Source organism: Gorilla gorilla, chromosome 17 (assembly GCF_029281585.2).
Source record: "Gorilla gorilla gorilla isolate KB3781 chromosome 17, NHGRI_mGorGor1-v2.1_pri, whole genome shotgun sequence".
Lineage (NCBI taxonomy): Eukaryota > Metazoa > Chordata > Mammalia > Primates > Hominidae > Gorilla > Gorilla gorilla.
Genome location: NC_073241.2, coordinates 35,789,683 through 35,807,164, shown reverse-complemented (window position 1 = coordinate 35,807,164; position 17,482 = coordinate 35,789,683). Strand labels below are relative to the sequence as shown.

General features: G+C 54.8%; 1 protein-coding gene across 1 annotated transcript; it reads right to left on the bottom strand.

The window, feature by feature from the left end:
• Window positions 1-1,879: 1,879 nt before the first annotated feature.
• On the bottom strand, window positions 1,880-8,726 carry LOC101144812 (sodium- and chloride-dependent creatine transporter 1-like). The gene is given in 14 exon segments (XM_055367989.2): window positions 1,880-2,212; window positions 2,403-2,573; window positions 2,659-2,759; window positions 2,846-2,948; window positions 3,023-3,175; window positions 3,278-3,378; window positions 3,697-3,791; window positions 3,907-4,010; window positions 4,098-4,232; window positions 5,165-5,297; window positions 5,741-5,990; window positions 6,783-6,908; window positions 8,446-8,557; window positions 8,559-8,726. Coding segments are annotated over 14 exon segments (1,878 nt in total). The 5' UTR covers window positions 8,712-8,726; the 3' UTR covers window positions 1,880-2,071.
• Window positions 8,727-17,482: the final 8,756 nt, after the last annotated feature.

Here is a 17,482-nt window from a genome sequence, read left to right as displayed (position 1 = left end):
GGCGTCCCTTTGAGCTCACCCAGGCTCAGGGCTTTCAGTGTCATCTCTATGTGGTAAGAACTTGCAAAGTTCCATCTCCAGTACTTTCTGGAACTCCTGTGTCCACCTGCCAACTAGACATCTCCACTTGGATGACACTTCCTGCATGACACACCCAAGGCTGACTCCGGACCATTCTCTCCTTGCTTCCCTGTTGCAGGACCTGGCAGCTCCATCTTTCCTCTTGCTGAGGCCAAATCTGTTGTCCTTAACTCCTCTTTGAGCCCTGCATCCTGGTCATGCACAACCCCTATTGGCTCCACCTTCAAAATTGATCCCTGATGCAAAGAGTTATCCCCTCTGCTGCTACCAGCCTGGCCCAAGTGACACAAGGCCCATGTTCAGTGACAAATTCTTGGGGTAACATTTTGAAAATTTCAGCACCCATGGCTTTACACCCACCCTTCCCTGTGGGTGTGGCTGCTCCCCAGCTCTCTCGTCCTGCTCTCCCCAGGTGCCTCGGCTCCAGGGGGACAAGGCTTTCCCTGGGCTGCTGCCTTCCCTGCTCCCTTCCCAGTCCCCAGAAGGGTGCAGGCCTCAGAGGCCTCCAGAGCAGAGCCTTGCCCACCGCAGCAGCTCCAGCTGGAGGAGGTTCCCCCTACTTCCTGTACCCCGACCCCTTAGAGCAGCAGAGGCAGAAGCAGAGGCCTGCTTTGGAAAATGACATGTTTTTATTTCTATGTTGGCAGTGGCTTTTTAGCACAGTAAGAATGTACCCACCGGCCCACCAACCTCACCCAGCCCCAGCCCTGCCTCTGTCCGGGTGTCGGGGAAGCCTTTCTTGGGGTCACTCAGCCATCTCGGGACTGGATGTGACAGACATACGTGGGTTAAAGCTGCTACACAGAAGACTGGAGGTGCAGGAAGTGCATCTGCCTTAAGCCTGTACGTGGGAGCCATGTCCGGGGTCCCTTCCCGGGGGTGTGCCCAGCCCAGGGCACAGGGTGGGAAGCCTGAGCAGGCCAGGTTAGCAGCCCAGACACCCAGGATGGAGTATTGCAGCCTCTTGCCCCACAGACCTGTGGGCAAAGGGACAGCGTGGGGACAGCCCCAAGGCCCCCACCATGCACTTTTCCAATCCATTCTGGGGCTGGGGACCACACACACACATCCACACAACAGACTTGCACACGCAACAGCTCGAAGCTTTTGTTTTGCCTCTGAAAGTTAGATCTATAAATTCACACTCCTAGGCTAGGGGCAGAGGGGTAAGGTAGGGCTCACAGGGATGGGAGTGGTAAGGAGAGGATGGTTTGGGCTCCTTCCTCTTTTTAGAAATATACAAGCAGAAATCTCATTCTCTCAAGTTTTTATAAAATGTGCAAAACACAAGCCTCCTTTGCCCAGAGGCACCATTTACATCTGGTATTCACCTTTGCTAAGAGATAGAAATCTATATATACTCTACGTACTCACGCACGCGTGTACTCGCACCCAAGCTCACACAATTGATATTGGTGGTGATTGGTGCAGGAACCAGAAGGTTCCACTGCTGGCTGGCTCTCTAAGCTTCTATAACAGGGATGGGGAGAGGGGTATAGCCCAGCTGAAATATTTGTCTTGTTTCTGCTGCCCCTCCCTTGCCTCCCTTCTCCTCTCTCTCCTCCCTCCCATCTCTTCCTCCTTCCCTTCCTCACATTTCCCAAGCTGCCACTGCTGCTTCTGGGGTGAGGGGTCACCCAAGGGTGTGCTGCAGAGCAGAGCCTGAAGAGGTGGGCAGGGGGTGGGCGTGGCAGGGGCAGGAGAAGAGCAGCACTGCGGGTGGGGGTGGGGCACTAGGCAGGGCCTAGGACCAGCTGGGCTAGGACTGGAGGGGGAGAGGCATCTATTTTTGGTGGGTTGTGATATTTTTGGTGTTTTATTAAAAATGGAAAAAGTTGTTTTAGTGAGCACTCATGGTGCTTTCTCCCCTCCTCTCCCAGGCAGACCCCAAAAGTGTCAGGGAAAGGCAGGCCCCCTGGAGGGGTGGGGTGGGGCTGAAGCAGGGGCTGCTATGGCTACCAGAGGTGAGCTGGTGATGTGAGCTGAGCTGTCACATGACACTCTCCACCACAACGACCTTGCTGCTCTCGGACACTGGGGTCAGGGTGGTCGGGCCCCTGACATCTGCGTCCTGAGCTCAGTACTCCAAGTGGTGGAGGCCCCAGATGGGCTGGGTCAGGTGCTGCCAGCACTGCAGGAGAGGACATGTTGAAGCCCCCAGGGTCACCTGCTCATCCCCACGGTGACTTCCTCTGCCTCTCTCCAGTTCCCACTGCCTGCCACCCTAGTCGGGGCCACTCACTGGCTAGGAAGCAGGCTGGGTTGAATGTTCACAGCAGGGGAGGGGGGGGAGGGGAGGGCGGGCCGGGCGGGAGCCTTACCTCAGCCATGGTGCCCTTGGCCCTGAGGAGGCAGCACGGGAGGTGCAGCAGCACACACAGCATGGAGGACAGTGCGAAGGCCCAGCCTATGGCCTCACCCCACCACAAGTACACGTAGGTGTTGTTGTAGACCAGCGGCTCATAGTACACAACATTGAAGATGAAGATGCCCTATGGACCAGAATGCCACGGTTAATGGGGCCCCCACCCCGCCCTGCCTCCCCCCCTACCCCACCCCACCTCCCCCAGCCCTTACCATGCAGACCAGCGGGGTGAAGAAGGACCAGCACCATTTCATCCAGGGGCAAGGTCGGTACCCGATCATACAGGCAATGTCGTCCGTGAAGCGGTCAGCTCCTGTGGCGAGGCGAGGCGGGAGGGCCAAGCTGAAGACCTGCCTTCCCTGCCACCGTGCCCCAGCCCAGCCCTCAGCCATGACCTACCATACACCCAGGCCATCACCACGCACTCCCAAAAGGCCTGCCAGAGCAAGGTGGTGCCGCTGGATGAGTAGTAGTCAAACAGCGGGAAGATGTACATCCCACCCTGGGGGACAGCCCAGTCAGGGAGGATGGCGGATGGCCACCAGAGGTCACAGGCAGACCCCCCACCCCACTGACGTCAGTCACCATGGAGAGATCAATGACAAAGCGGAGGGCACAACAGAGGGCCACAGAGATCTCCCTTTGGAAACGGAAGTAGTAGGAGGCCGGGAGGAGGTCGAGGAGGCCGGTGATGAAGCCCTCCACACCTACAAACTGTGGCCAGGGCAGCTCAGGCCGAGCCCCGCACCACCCTCCACCCCTTTCCTTGCCTGCAGCCCTCACTCTGCCCCCCTCCTGGCTCCCTGTCCCAGAGCCCCATGCAAACCTGGCTGTCAAGACCAACAGAATGAAGAAGAACAGGGCAGCCCAGAGTGGAGCCACTGGCATCAGTGTGACAGCCCGTGGGTAGGCGATGAAGGCCAGGCCCGGCCCTGTGGGAAAGGTGCAGGCTCTAGACCTTGCAGCCGATGTCCTGCCCTGCGTGCACCCTGAGCCCTGCCTGTAACACTCACGCCTATGCCCACACCTGCCTCTGAGGCGCTGTCAACCCTGGGTCGTGCAGCAGCGGCTGGCAGGTCCTGTCTCTGTCAACATTGACAAATCCCAGGACCTACCCCCGCAGGCCCACAATCTGACAAGTTCCATTTGAATCCTTGTCACTTTTCAGCATTTCTATTGCGTGTTCTCGTACATCATGCATCTGGGTGGCAGTTGCTCCTCTGGAGGCGGGGCTGGGGGTAGGGCCCTACCTGACTCTGCCACCTTGGAGATGTGCATGCCCTGCTCTGCAGCCATGAAGCCCAGGATGGAGAAGACCACAAAGCCAGCAAAGAAGCTGGTCCCACTGTTGATGAGAGCCAGGATGATGGCGTCCTGGAGGGGTGGAGGGGCCAGAGTGGATGGGTTAGGCTGCTGGGCAGGGTAGGACAGGGCACGGGTGGCAGGCCAGTGGTGCTTACTTGTAGCAGTTGTTGTTGAAGTGGTTGTAGCTGCCCAGGGCTGTGAGGGCCCCAAGGCCAATGGCGTAAGAAAAGAAAATCTGGGTCCCCGCATCTATCCATACCTAGAGGAGGGCCGGAGAGCTCAGGCATGAGGAGCCTGCAGGGCTTCCCACCAGCGCCCTGCTGCAGCCTCCCCACCTCCACCTCACCTGAGGGGACCCCAGCTTTGAACAGTCAGGCTTGAGATAGTAAATGATGCCGTCCAGGGCGCCAGGCAGCAGCACTCCACGCACCAGCAGCACGACCAGGACCACGTAGGGGAATGTAGCAGTGAAGTACACGATCTGGGGGACCAGGCTGCTCAGCGGGGACTGTGGCACCACCTCCCTCACACGCCCACTCCCAGCACCTCCGGTCCCCCTTGCAGGCAGGTATGTTCAGGGGTTCCCATTCTCCTCCGAGCCATGGCTCCCACCAGAGGAAGCTAGGGGCAAGGCTGGGCCCCAGCAGCCCTAGCAAGTGCAGTGGGGAAGCTCTCTGGGTGCCTCGTTTGTCTGCAGGGACGCATGTTGGTGGGGAGCGGGCGAGCCTCTGGGAGCTCTCCTCAGTGGGGACAGGAGGCGTGGAGCATGTGGGGAGTGAGAGCTGTGTGAGTGTGTGGGCAGTGCAGGTGTGGGAGGCCCAGGCAAGGAGCAGGATATTGGATCGGGGCTGGGTCGCCCTCCTCTTCGGGAGAGAGGTGGGGGCTGAGCAGGTGGAGAGTGGAACGGGGCCAGGCAGAGGCAGGCAAGACACGGCTGCCACACCGTCTGCCCCCTCTTCCCACATGCTGCTCTGGGGACCTTGTCCCCCAGGGAGCTGGCCATGTCCCACAGCTCTGGACACTGTCTTCTTTGTTCAGGTTACTCCCCAGCCTGACCGGGAGCCCCCAAGGGATGTGGCCAGACTCTGCTCTGGGTCCCCAAGGCAAGATAGGCAGGTAACAGATGGCCAGACCAGGTCCACCAGACTGTCACAAGAGTCAGAGACTGGCAAGAGGGCACCGGTGGGGGTGATGGGCACAGGGAAGGGACAGTGCCTGCCGGGGCCTCTCCCCACAGGGGCAAAGGCTGCTGGGCCCTGGATTTGTAGGGTGGGGAGCGTTGCTTGGTTTTCAGTACCTCCCCCTTCCTTAGGGCTAGACTCTGGTCACCTCCTGTTGCCACAGGTGTGCCTGGCACAGACATCCAGCTCCCAGGGCTGAGCCACCCTCCCCCCTGCATGCCTCTAGTGGTACCTTTCCCGTGGATTTGGCCCCCTTCCAGACACAGAAGTAGACCAGCACCCAGCAGGCCAGCAGACAAAGGGTCACCTCCCAGTTGAGGGCCCCTGGCACCTCCAGTCCCCCAGACAGCCTCAAGACTTTGTTCCTAGGGGAGGGAGGGAGGTCCCATGAGGCCTGTGCCAGCAGAGGATGGAGCCACAAGGTCCACCCCCAGGAGTCGTGGCTCCTTTCTCTCCCACAGCCCAGGGTTCAGCGGGCCCTCTTGTCCATCTGGGCTGGGCCTGGAGCCCATGAGCCCCTGGCCTTTGGGAGGCCACTCCCATCCCACCCCACATGCAGCCCCAGCTCTCCCATCAGGCGGGAGTGACCAGGACAGTGATAGGCTGCCGAACCCAGGAGAGAGGCTGACCTGGCCCAGCCCCTGGGGCTGGCCCCAGGACTCTCCGAGGGCAGGAAAGGGCAAGCAGGGTCCAGGAGGGACTGCCAAGCAACACCCTGGTCCCCCCTCAGGGCCATTCCCCTGGAGCTGGGCAATGTGAGGGAGACCTGGGGGATGGGATGGGCTTGGCCCAGAGGTGCTGGACTCACTCCCAGAACTTGATGACAGGGGACCGGCGGTGAGCAAGCTGGTCACAGGTGAGGTTGGCCAGGCTGGCATTGGCACAGTCTTCATGGCGGAAGATCTCCACGCAGTCGGGAGTGTTCCAGGTGTGGCCACATGTGGCCCAGGGCAGCGTGGTGGTAAAGGACTTGACCAGGTAATAGAAGCCCCAGGCCAGGACCATGATGTAGTAGGTGTTGCAGTAGAAGATGATCACCATTGAGGCACAGCCCAGGCCTGGGGCCGGGAAGTCCTTGCCATGTAGATTCTTTCCTGGCCACCTCCCCCTGCCACCCCTTTATCTCCCCACCCAGGCTGGCAGTGCTCCCACCGTCTGTCCTTCTGGAGCCTTGTTTGTGGTGCTCCTGACTCCCCTGGACTCCCCCTTGTGTGAGCCCCAACACTGGTCTGACTCCGCAGCCTGACTCCTCTCCTCCAGCCGCCCCCTAGACCCAAGGCAGGGCGAGCCCCTCTCCTCCTGTCCCCATCTGACCAAGTGCTGTTGAGTCTCCAGCCTCACACACCTGGCCCCTTCTGTGGGTCCCACTGCCACCATGGCAGTTCCAGGAGGTCCAAGCCTCCACCTGGCCACCCAGTAGCTCCAGTCCTCAGCAGCTGGTGGTGGTGGTGGTGGGGAGGGGGGGAGTTTCCAGTAGCCTGAGGTAATGTTGGAGACAGTTGCCCCCACAGTGGGCAACCTCAGTACGTCGCTCCACCTGTCTGTGCCCCAGCGTCCTTGGGGATAGTAATAGTAGGACCTACCTAGAGAGCCAAGTGTGCTGGGCAGGTCCCATCCCCAGCCCGGCTATGCCTGGCCTGTCCTTGCCTTGTGGAGCTGCCTATGCCCCCTCTAGTCCCTGCTTCCCCAAGTTCGCTTCGCGGCCTGAACATCTCCTCCAGGATCCCCCCTCAAGACTGGGATGCCATCATGTGGCCCCAGGCCTGGTGCTCAGGACAGGAAAAGATTTCTCAAGTGGGAGCCAGCTGGGAAAAGGGGGCAGTGCCTGAGGCTGGCCAAGGGCTGCTCACCTTTGAACAGGGGACAGATGTTCCAGACATTGATGCTGCCTGCCTTCATGAACTGGCCCAGCTCCAAGAAGAAAATGGGGATTCCTCCAACCAGGGAGATCAGGACGCCGGGAATAAGGAACACACCTGGGGGTGGAGGCACAGGGTGGACTCAGGGTGGCCCCCAGCCAGGCTGCCCAGGCCCAGCAGGCCAGCCCAGACTCCAAAGGCCCCATCACAACTTCCCACTGGGTAAGTCAGTGTAGGGGTGGCCACTGACTCAGGCCCCAGGTGGGGTCTTCAGGGGGTGGGTTCAGTGTGTTGAAGAGGCGCTACGGTAGCCCCTGGGCCATTGAAGCCCTATTCCCTGGGTGGCAGAGAGGCTCTAGGCCCACAGGGCTTCCAGCCCCATGGTCACTTGGGGTGATGGCCATGGAGGACATGCACGCTCAGACACGCAGGCTGTCCCTAGTGCCGCAATTCCCTGTTTCAGGCAGCACAGTCAGGGCACATGCATGTGTGCGTGTGCGCCAAGGCTGGGTGATCAGGCCTGAGGGGCTCATCCAAAGGCAGGGAGCACAACTGTCCTGCACTTGGACGCTTGCCTGCAAGTGTGAGGTCCAAGGCAGAGGGCGGGTGGGTCACAGTCCCCTGCTGGTGGGATGACCACGTGCAAGGACAGAGGGATACAAGTGCGGGAAGAGGGGCCAGGCTGGCCTTAGCAAGCCCAGGGAGTCAGGCCCTGCAGGAGATAGGGCGTGACACAGGCCCTGGCCAGCAGGCTGGGGTGGGGGTGGCAAAAGGGCAGGGAGAGCTGGGTGCCACTACCCTCTTCTCCTCTCTGGGCCTCCTACCCTTGCCCTGGCTGGGCTCACTCCACTACTCAGAGGCCGAGCTTGGCTGCAACTTGCCTGACTCCAGGTCCCAGCATCCTTCTCCTGACCTTGGGCAAAGGCCTTTGCTCTGGACCTCTGTTTCCCACCCATCACCGGGTCACTTTGGCTTCCAGCAACCCCAGTGCTGTTTTGTAGTCACAGGACACACGCGTGCCCATCGCTGTTGCTAAGCTGGGCCCGGGCGGGCGGGCAGGCATGGGACGTGCATGCAGTGTGTCCAGTGGCGGCGCCAGGCGGGCCAGGCCGCAGGCTTCCCAAGCCTGGCTCGGGCACCCAGTGTTCCAGGCCCAGGCCAGAGGGGAGGGGCGGGAGGGCCGCAACGGGAGGGGAGGGCAGGGGGAGGGACAGAGTGGCCCATTGTGTGTGTGTGTGTGTGTGTGTGTTCTGTGTGTGCACATGTGGGGGGCCCACACAATGTGCCGCTTGTGTGCCCGACCCGCGGGGGCAGCCAGGGCTCCTTACCTCGAGGAGACCCCAAGGCGCAGGCCTGCTTTCCCACCTCGGCGGCCAATCGCTCCTCCCAGCCCAGGAGTCTGGGGGGCAGTCTCGCGGGCATCGCCCGCCCCCTCCCCTCACCCTGCCAGGCACATGACTGCGAGGGGGGTGGAGGCGCCCGGCTCAGCCACCGAGCGGCAGCGGCGGACCAGGGGTGGCCCCGACCCCGCGTGCCCGGGGGCCAACCGCTGCCCGGACTTCACCCCTCCGCGGCGGCTCCTGGGGTCGGGGGTCGGGCGTCGGGCGCCGGCAGCCTGCTGGGGGAGGGGGCCGCGGCGGGCGGGGGAGCTCACCTCCGCCGTTCTTGTAGCACAGGTAGGGGAAGAGCCACACGTTGCCCAAGCCCACGGGGAAGCCCACGCACGACATGATGAAGTCCATCTGGCGCGTCCAGGTCTCTCTCGTGCGGCGGCACGGCCAGGCGGCCGCCGGCTGTCCCCAGGCCCGCGGGGCCGTCGCCCTTGGCCGGGGCCCCGTCGGGCCCGGGCGCGGTGAGGGGGCCCTTCTTCTGGTCGCCGGACACGCTACAGATGCCACTCTCGGCGCTCTTCTTCGCCATGGCCCCGGCGGGCCGCACGGCCGGGCCGGGGTCACGGCGCCTCTCGGGGGGCGGCGGTCAGGCGGGGGGCACCGGCGGCACCGGGAAGGGCCCCGAGGGCGCGGGCCGGCCGGGGGCCGGGGGGCGGCCGGGCCGGGGGACGGGGCGGCGGGCGGGCGGCGGGGTGCAAGGCGCGGGCGGCGCTGTCAGAAGCAGTCCACGAAGCACTTGAAAGTGAGCCTGAAGAATCTCCTGTGTGTCGGGGGCCCGGGGGCGCGCGGGCGGCGGCGGGGCCTGGGCGGGTGGCGGCGGTGGTGGCTCCCGAGGCTCTTACCCGCGGCCCGGGCAGCGGCGGCAGCCGCGGCTCCTCGCCCGACCCGAGGCTCAGCCTAGCGGGGCGCGGGCGACATCGGCGCCCGCGGTCTGCAAGCGGCGGCCGGAGCAGGGGCCGGGTCCCGCGGCGGCTGACCGGCTCGCCCGCGACTCCGGTGGCGGCGGCGGCTCAGGCGCGCCTCGCCCTCTCCTTCCCGGCGGCAGCGGCTGCAGCCGCTCTCGGGCCGCGGCGGGCTCAGCAACTCGCCGCCGCTCTCCGACTGTCCCTCTCTTCCCCGTCCCCGGCCGGCCGCAGCTTAAAAACCGACTCCGGGGTGATGTCACTATCGCCCCACCCCCACGGCCGGCCGCCCCCCTCCCCCTCCCCTCCCCCTCCCGCATCCCTCCCTCCCGCCCTTCTCGTCACACTCTGCTCACCTCGTCCCTGCCCTCCTCCTGGGGAGGAGACGCTGCTCCAGCGGGAGGCAGGATGGTTGCTACCTGGGGCGGCTGCCAGCTCCTCCCGCAGGGCTCCGGGCCGCCCCTCGCCCCAGGGTCGCCGGCTCCTAGTGCGGCCCAGGCTTTCTGGCCGGCCCCTCCCAGCCCTAGGTAGACGTCCCCCGGGCCCCCTCAGCCCTCCGCCTCCCCTTCTCTCCCTTTCTCCCCACTCCTGGCAGGCTGCAGCCGTCTCCTCCCGGTGCTCCCTCCTTCCTTGAGCTTTGTCCACAGCTGCCCACTGGGGGCTAGAGCTTCCCGGCTACCCTGGAAGCTGGAGGCCGGGACCAGCTCTTCAGGTGACAGGCCTCTGTGTCTCCACAGTGGCCAGAGGGGAGCCTGCCTGACTGATGAGCAAGGCTCGACTTTGTCACCAAGGCAGAGAAGGGGCCCGGATAAATGACCCCGGCGGCCCCCACCCCGCCTGGTGTGAGAGTGGGTAGGGGCTTCAGACTTGAGGGGACTGGAGCGGGAATAAAGCAAGGCTGCTCCCTGGTGCCTGGCGGGTGCACAGACCCTTCCCCAAAGGCCTCAGCCCTGAGGTCCTGGCTGCCCGCCCCCCACCCACACCATGTTCCTCTCCCCAGGACCCCCCAGGCCTACCCAGCAAGAGTCAGCTTTTTGGGCTGCCTCTCTGCCGCCAGCTGAGCAGCTTGTCTAGAATTTTCTAGGACTAAGAGTAGCCTGGGGGTGGGGTGGGGAAGGAAGTGGTCATTGTCCTGGCCTGGGAGGTAAAGTGTGCCTCCCTCAACTTCAAGCTCCCTGATCTGATCGTGGACACTGCAGTCCCCAGATGGCTCATCCCATTAAGCTAAGCCGGCGGCCATCCCTCCAGCTTTAGGAAGAAAAGCAGTTCTGGCCCAAGCCAGATTGAGCTTCCTGGGTGAGGGAGGGGCAGTGTCCCCACCCAGGCTTGGAGGAGGAGCCTCAAGGGGTGTGTGTGGTTGGGGGAGACAGGCGGTGTCACCTGTGCTTAGACCAGGGGCGGTGGGCGGGTACCCTTGAGGTGGCAAGGTCACACTGCTCATCAGAAGTTTCTCACTAGGGTCTTCTCTGGCCCAGCCTTTGACTGAAGCTGGTCTGGAGACAGAGGCATTAGAGAAGTGACTCATAGATGGCCTAAAGAAGCGGGGCCACTCAAGGACCCAGGACAGAGGGAAGAGGGCCAACCCAGCTGGACCACAGGCAAACCCCACGGCCTTTGAGAGAAGAGAGAAGAGGATCTGGTGAAGTAGGCTCGGAGGGCCTTAGCCCAGCAGGAGTGCAGGGTGGGCGCGTGATGTCATCGAAGGGAGGACAGTTACCTGGGGGAGGGCCACTTTGAGGGAGAGTACAGGCCACGGCCAGACAGCTCTGGGAGCCGAGGGCAGGGGAGACTTTCAGATGTTGCTTGTCCAAGGGGTGGGGGTGGAAGGGAGAGAGAGCAGAGGCTCGAGAAGGATGTAGGAGAGCTGATGGCACTTTGGGGACAGCCTCAGGGCTGCAATTGAGGAGGGCTCCCTCCGCCATGCAGGCTTTTCCTCCAGGAGCTGCACCAGGAACTCATAGAGGATCAGGGAGAATTCTGAGAACACGCTACTGTGGTGCTGCCTAGAGAGGAGGATAAATGATGACAAGTACATCTCTCAGTAACATATGGGCACTTGTTCATGAAAACTGTTTTTCTGAAAGCTTGTGAAGGTCTTGAAATACTCGCTATCAGTTGAGGACAAACATTTACACCCTCCTTCCACAGGGAGTTCAAGCAGGCTGGATGGGTCCATCTATGGATGATCTTCCCCAGCCCCTTCCTCTTCCCAGGTTATCCCTGGCTCTCTGTGTGAACAGTTCTCATCAGTGGAATGTCATTGATGAAGTGAGGTCTTCAATTTTCTCATCTACTGTGTGGTCATGTTATTTTCCTCATCTGAGGCTTAAAAACTCACCTGCATGCAGCACATGACAGCTTAAAATCTCTTGTGAACAAAACAGTAACAAAGACACCCACCAGGGTTGAGCATCCCATGTTGATGACAGCGACCACCAGGGGTCAATGTCCTCTTCACAATCCTGTGTCAGAGCATCACTTGACTGATTTCATTAGCAACTTCCCAGGAGAATCAGCTTATAAAATACTTGTCCCATTTTCCATGCAGATATAACCCATCTATTTTACTGAAGAAATAGGAAGAGCTGAATGCTGAATTCACTGAATGTCTGCAGGTTGTGCAAGTTTGTGACTTTATCACTTTCTAATTTCTGATCTGTGTGGACCACTCTACAGATTTTTCTCAATGGTGTGATCAGCCTTCTGGATGTCAAATATAATAGACTTTCATCATATAAAAGTCAACACAAGCTCCTCATGGTTTCAGTGCTCAGTGACGACTCTAAACTTACACAATGTGTTTCTTTATTAGTTTTGTTTTCTGGTATCTCTACTCAGCATCTTCACCACACCCATTTTATGTTTCTTATACAGGTAATTGATAATTTTAAAATTTATTGGTGCTTACTTTAATTAAATAAGCAGACAATATCTTAGAATTTTAAAAAAAATGTGCAGTAAAAGGAAATGCAATAAATTTTAATGTAAGGAAACCAGCAGCTGAAAGCAAGGGAAATCTCTTCTGCTGCATAGGAGGGTATGGAGACCTCATAGTACGATGATTTTCTGCAGTTTAATCATTATTGCCACACAAGTGATAGCATCCTCTCTCTTTATATCAGCACATTCCCTAATATACAATAAAGACTGAGCACAGATACCGCCAACCAGACTGACCAGCACCTCTCACTGAGTGCCTGAGCTGATAGTGATAGATATCACATTTGTCTAACAAAATTATTACACCCTGTAAGGATACCCACCAGTCATAAGGAGACAATTTAAAAAATTTAGTCAAAGCCCAAACCTGATAGGTAGTCATTTATACTTAGAAGAATTAACTCTTATCTTCACATGTATTTTTCTTAATCATAGAGAAGCTACTAGAGTCACTGTCCAAGTTACTGAATATCTTATTCCTAGAATGAGACACTGCACAATGTGTTCTGACACGAGGGGATGTAGCTATAGTTAAGGGACAGGAGATGTGATCACGGGAACAAGAGTCTGTGATCCAGCAGTTCTTTCTCCCTCACAGTTGACCAGAAACAAGGCCCCAGCAGAACAATGGAAACATTGACTTAGGTCTCCACAGTCTGATGTGAGATAAACAGCAGGTAGTTTATGCTTCCATTTTATAGTAGGAAATGTAATAAAGAAGGGCCATTTTGGGGATAATACTATTCTCTAGGATGCTTAAATGCCCCCAAACAGCACTACAGTGTCCCATGGCCAGGAGCTACAATACCTGGGTCTAGAAAGCAGTGGACCGAAATATCAGTTTCCCTTGCCACATGTATGATGAAAAGTTGAAGAATGTTTATTTCCTTCTCCATACTCATAGGCTGCGATGGACTGGAGGTCCTGGTACATAAGAATAAATGTGTCTCCAGTAGGAACAGAATTAGTCCCATAAAATAATTGTGCTGCCGTGGTTCTCATACTGTTGGAAGAGCTGACCAAGAAAGTGTTGTAACAGCTGCAGTGTTTATTGATTCCTATCATATTTGGGGCTACATTCGCAGCTACCAAGGGAAAGAGAGAGAAGTAATTCTGGCCTAGATAGAGTCTATAGATTTTTTTTTCTTTCCTTCAAACTGAGGTTTAAAAAAATCACATCAACTGAAATGCAGGTGATGATGAAATGATCAAGGACAACAGCCATTAAATGTTTCAGGTGTGCTTTAACCCAAAGTCGCACAACATGTGAGAACATGAGCTCTGGAGTCGGGAGAATCTCTGAGGAGAATCTAGAAGGTGGGTGGGAGGAAACAGTGATTCACGTCTGAGGAAATTGCAGGGCTACCTCCTGTAGGGGAAACGAAAGCCTGAGCCTCTCCCACAGTGCGCTCTCTAAAAATTTTTGGCTGACTTATTGTATTCTTCAGCACCAATTTTTTTTAGTTCTTTTTTAAAGTTTTTTATCTCTTAAAATTCTCAGTGTTCTTGCATGCTGCCACTAGCTTATTAAACATGATAGTAATATTTAAATTTTCTACCAGGAAATCCATATGCTTTTATATTCATTGATGCCAGTTTCTGGACCTTTATGTTGTTCCCCTGTTTGGACCATATTTCCCCATTTCTTCATTTTCCTTGATGGTCTTTGTTGCCATCTACTCATCAAAGAAAAACAGCTCTTTGTTCATCATAACAAAGAGCCATACTCTTCCAAGCCTAGGCCCTTAGAGAAAACCTTCACCAATCACCCCGTCAGTGATTGTGGATCGCTCAAAAACTTCATAATAACTTCACAATATTCAAACTTCTGTCTCTGTTCTTAGTGTCCCCCAGGTTTTAGAGCATGTTGGGTTGTGGCAGGACTCCTAAGTAGGGGAGGTAGAAACTATTTACTCAAGCACCCTCTTGAACAGGTGCACCATTCAATACAGTTTTATTATTGAGGTATGATTCATCAGAATAATGTCAATTCAAGTGCCTCTCAACCAGTTGTCTAACATTGAAATGTTATAATTTATTATTTGGATCTCTCTGTCATTTATCTTTTGAATCTTAGGTAAAATTACAAACTGATATAAAATTGCCTATTTGGCAAATGATCTGCTGCAGAATTTTCATCTTCTATGTATCTCTGTTTGCACTTAAATCCAAGTTTATATTAGGCATGTATCTAGAATGTAGAAATAAATCTTAAAATTCCTTCATTTTTAAAAAGATTATGGGGTTTCCAGAAGATGGGAGAATATTCTTTATTTATAAAATACCTGATTCCACATTTTCCAATAGTTTCCTCTTTATCAACCTCCTCTCACATTATACTATATTAAGCAAGGAGAAATTAAAACACACCATCCACACTTTGCATAGAAATCCCTTCAATCCCCTCAGCTTTTTTTTTCTTTTTTTGACGGAGTTTCACTTTTGTTACTCGGGCCTCGGCCTCCCAAATTGCTGGGATTACAGGCATGAGCCACTGCATTGGGAAGCTCGAACTGGGCAGAGCCCACCTCAGCTCAGCAAGGCCTACTCTCTCTATAGACTCCAGCTCTGTGGGCAGGTCATAGCTGAATAAAAGGCAGCAGAAACTTCTGCAGACTTAAACGTCCCTGTCTGACAACTCTGAACAGAGCAGTGGCTCTGCCAGCATGGCATTTGAGCTCTGAAAATGGACAGACTGCCTCCTCAAGTGGGTCCCTGACCCCCGTGTAGCCTAACTGGGAAAAACCTCCCAGTAGGGGCCAACAGACACCTCATACAGGCAGGTGCCCTTCTGGGACAAAGCTCCCAGAGGAAGGATCAGGCAACAGTATTTGCTGTTCTGCAATATTTGCTGTTCTGCAGCATCTGCTGGTGATACCCAGGAAAACAGGGTCTGGAGTGGATCTCCAGCAAACTCCAACAGACCTGCAGCTGAGGGACCTGACTGTTAGAAGGAAAATGAACAAATACAAAAGAATAGCATGGCCAGGCACGGTGGCTCATGCCTGTAATCCCAGCACTTTGGGAGGCCGAGGCAGGCGGATCACAAGGTCAGGAGATCGAGACCATCCTGGCTAACACAGTGAAACCCCATCTCCACTAAAAATACAAACAAAATTAGCCAGGCGTGGTGGTGGGCGCCTGTAGTCCCAGCTACTCAGGAGGCTGAGGCAGGAGAATGGCGTGAACCCAGGAAGCGGAGCTTACAGTGAGCTGAGATCACGCCACTGCACTCCAGCCTGGGCAAGAGCAAGACTCTGTCTCAAAATAAATAAATAAATAAATAAAAAGAAAGAAAGAAAGGAATAGCATCAACATCAACAAAAAGGACATCCACACCAAAACCCCATCTGTAGGTCACCATCATCAAAGACCAAGCTTAGATAAAACCACAAAGATGGGGAGAAACCAGAGCAGAAATGCTGAAAATTCTAAAAAACAGAGCATCTCTTCTCCTCCAAAGGATCACAGCTCCTCACCAGCAACAGAACAAAGCTGGATGGGAATGACTTTGACGAGCTGATAGAAGTAGGCTTCAGAAGGTCAGTAATAACAAATTTCTCCAAGCTAAAGGAGCGTGTTCTAATCCATCATGAGCAAGCTAAAACCTTGAAAGAAGGTTAGATGAATGGCTAACTATAATAAACAGTGTAGAGAAGACTTTAAATGACCTGAGGGAGCTGAAAACTATGGCACAATAATTTTGTGATGCATGCACAAGCTTCAACAGCTGATTTGATCAAGTGGAAGAAAGGATATCAGTGATTGAAGATCAAATTAATGAAATAAAAATAGAAGACAAGTTTAGAGAAAAAAAGAGTAAGAAGAACAAACAAAGCCTCCAAGGAATATGGGCTATGTGAAAAGAAAAATCTAAGTTTGATTGGTGCACCTGAAAGTGATAGGGAGAATGGAACCAAGTTGGAAAACACTCTTCATGATAGTATCCAGGAGAACCTGTGCAACCTAGCAAGGAAAGCAAACATTCAAATTCCGGAAATACAGAGAACACCACAAAGATACTCGCTGAGAAGAGCAACCCTAAGACACGTAATTGTCAGATTCACCAAGGTTGAAATGAAGGAGAAAGTTTTAAGGGCAACCAGAGTTGTGCCATGGCACAGTGTTGTGCCATGTCCTTTCTCTGTTTTCTTGCCTGTTTATTTATGTCAGATGTGCCACCTACATGTAATAAGGTCAGAATTCTGCCTCCAGTAACACATCAAAGGTGACCTTTGATTGTACTTTTGATTTATGCTCCAAGATATTGATTATAAATTTCATCACCATCATATTTTATGTCAAAATAAATCTGCATAATCTGAATGTCAATACATTTTGAAATCTATTAAATAACTGAAATTGCAAGAAATATTACCCACTCCAAAAACTGGAGAGATGGGCATGTCCAGAATTGCAGTTAGCACTTGTTTAACTGGTGCAGAAACTGCAGAAGCTGCAGAAGCCACAAGTTGTTGAGGGCACTTACATGGTAACCACTACAGACGTCTGAAAGACAAATGTGGACTCGGTAAATGTGAGCATTCCAGAGGGTCTTATACTTCTAAGGTTTCTGGACTTTCTCTCCAGAAACCTCCAGATTCTAAAATATACAATCCAGATAAATTTCCTGTGGGTCAGAATTGAAGATGAAATGAAGATGATTAATTATAGAAAAATACACCAGGAGCCTACTTCAAAAGCTTCTAAAGGGAATGACTTTTCCAGAACCTTATCCTATGTGAAGGAAGACAAATCTCCCATTCCAGATTCTCCCCCATTCTTCCATTATTATATGAATGAGTAAAGTTAGCCAAAAGGGGTAAGATGTACGTAAATAGTCCAGGGAGGCCAAAACCACAAAAGGGAGTAACAGCCAAAAATGAGCTTTTCCCCTGGAGATGCTTTGTTAAGGTCACAGCCCAGAAGAGGAAGCCGGTTGAATCTCTAGGTTTCCATTGGAAGAACAGGCAGTGCTTACCTGCACTGCACAATCCATTCTAACTAGGATGATGACCATGGATTAAAGATGAAAGTGTGGCAATGCACAGACTCTATCTGAGGAGAACACAGAAACACTAAGACAATGACAGAGAGTGAGACAAAGGCAGTAGAGCAATGTGAAGCCTCTGACATAATGATTTTTAAGACCAACATCTTGTAAATGCCATCATAGATCTCAGCTTCTTTTATTATGGGGACTTTGCTGATTTCCTAGCTGAGAAAGTGAAAATAACAACCTGCATGCACTTCCCAAGTCTCCACCTGTATCCTGTTTGCTTTAAATCTCTAGGAGAAGAAAGTCAGATAACTGGGCCTAGTGTCAGTGTAGGAGGCACTTCCTAAAAGCTACATATTAGGAAGAAGGGAAAATGTGTGTTATTGGAATAGTGGATATGGAGTGGGCTTTCATCTGAATGTATCTGCACCTGCTGGTATTCTCAGATGCAACATTCAA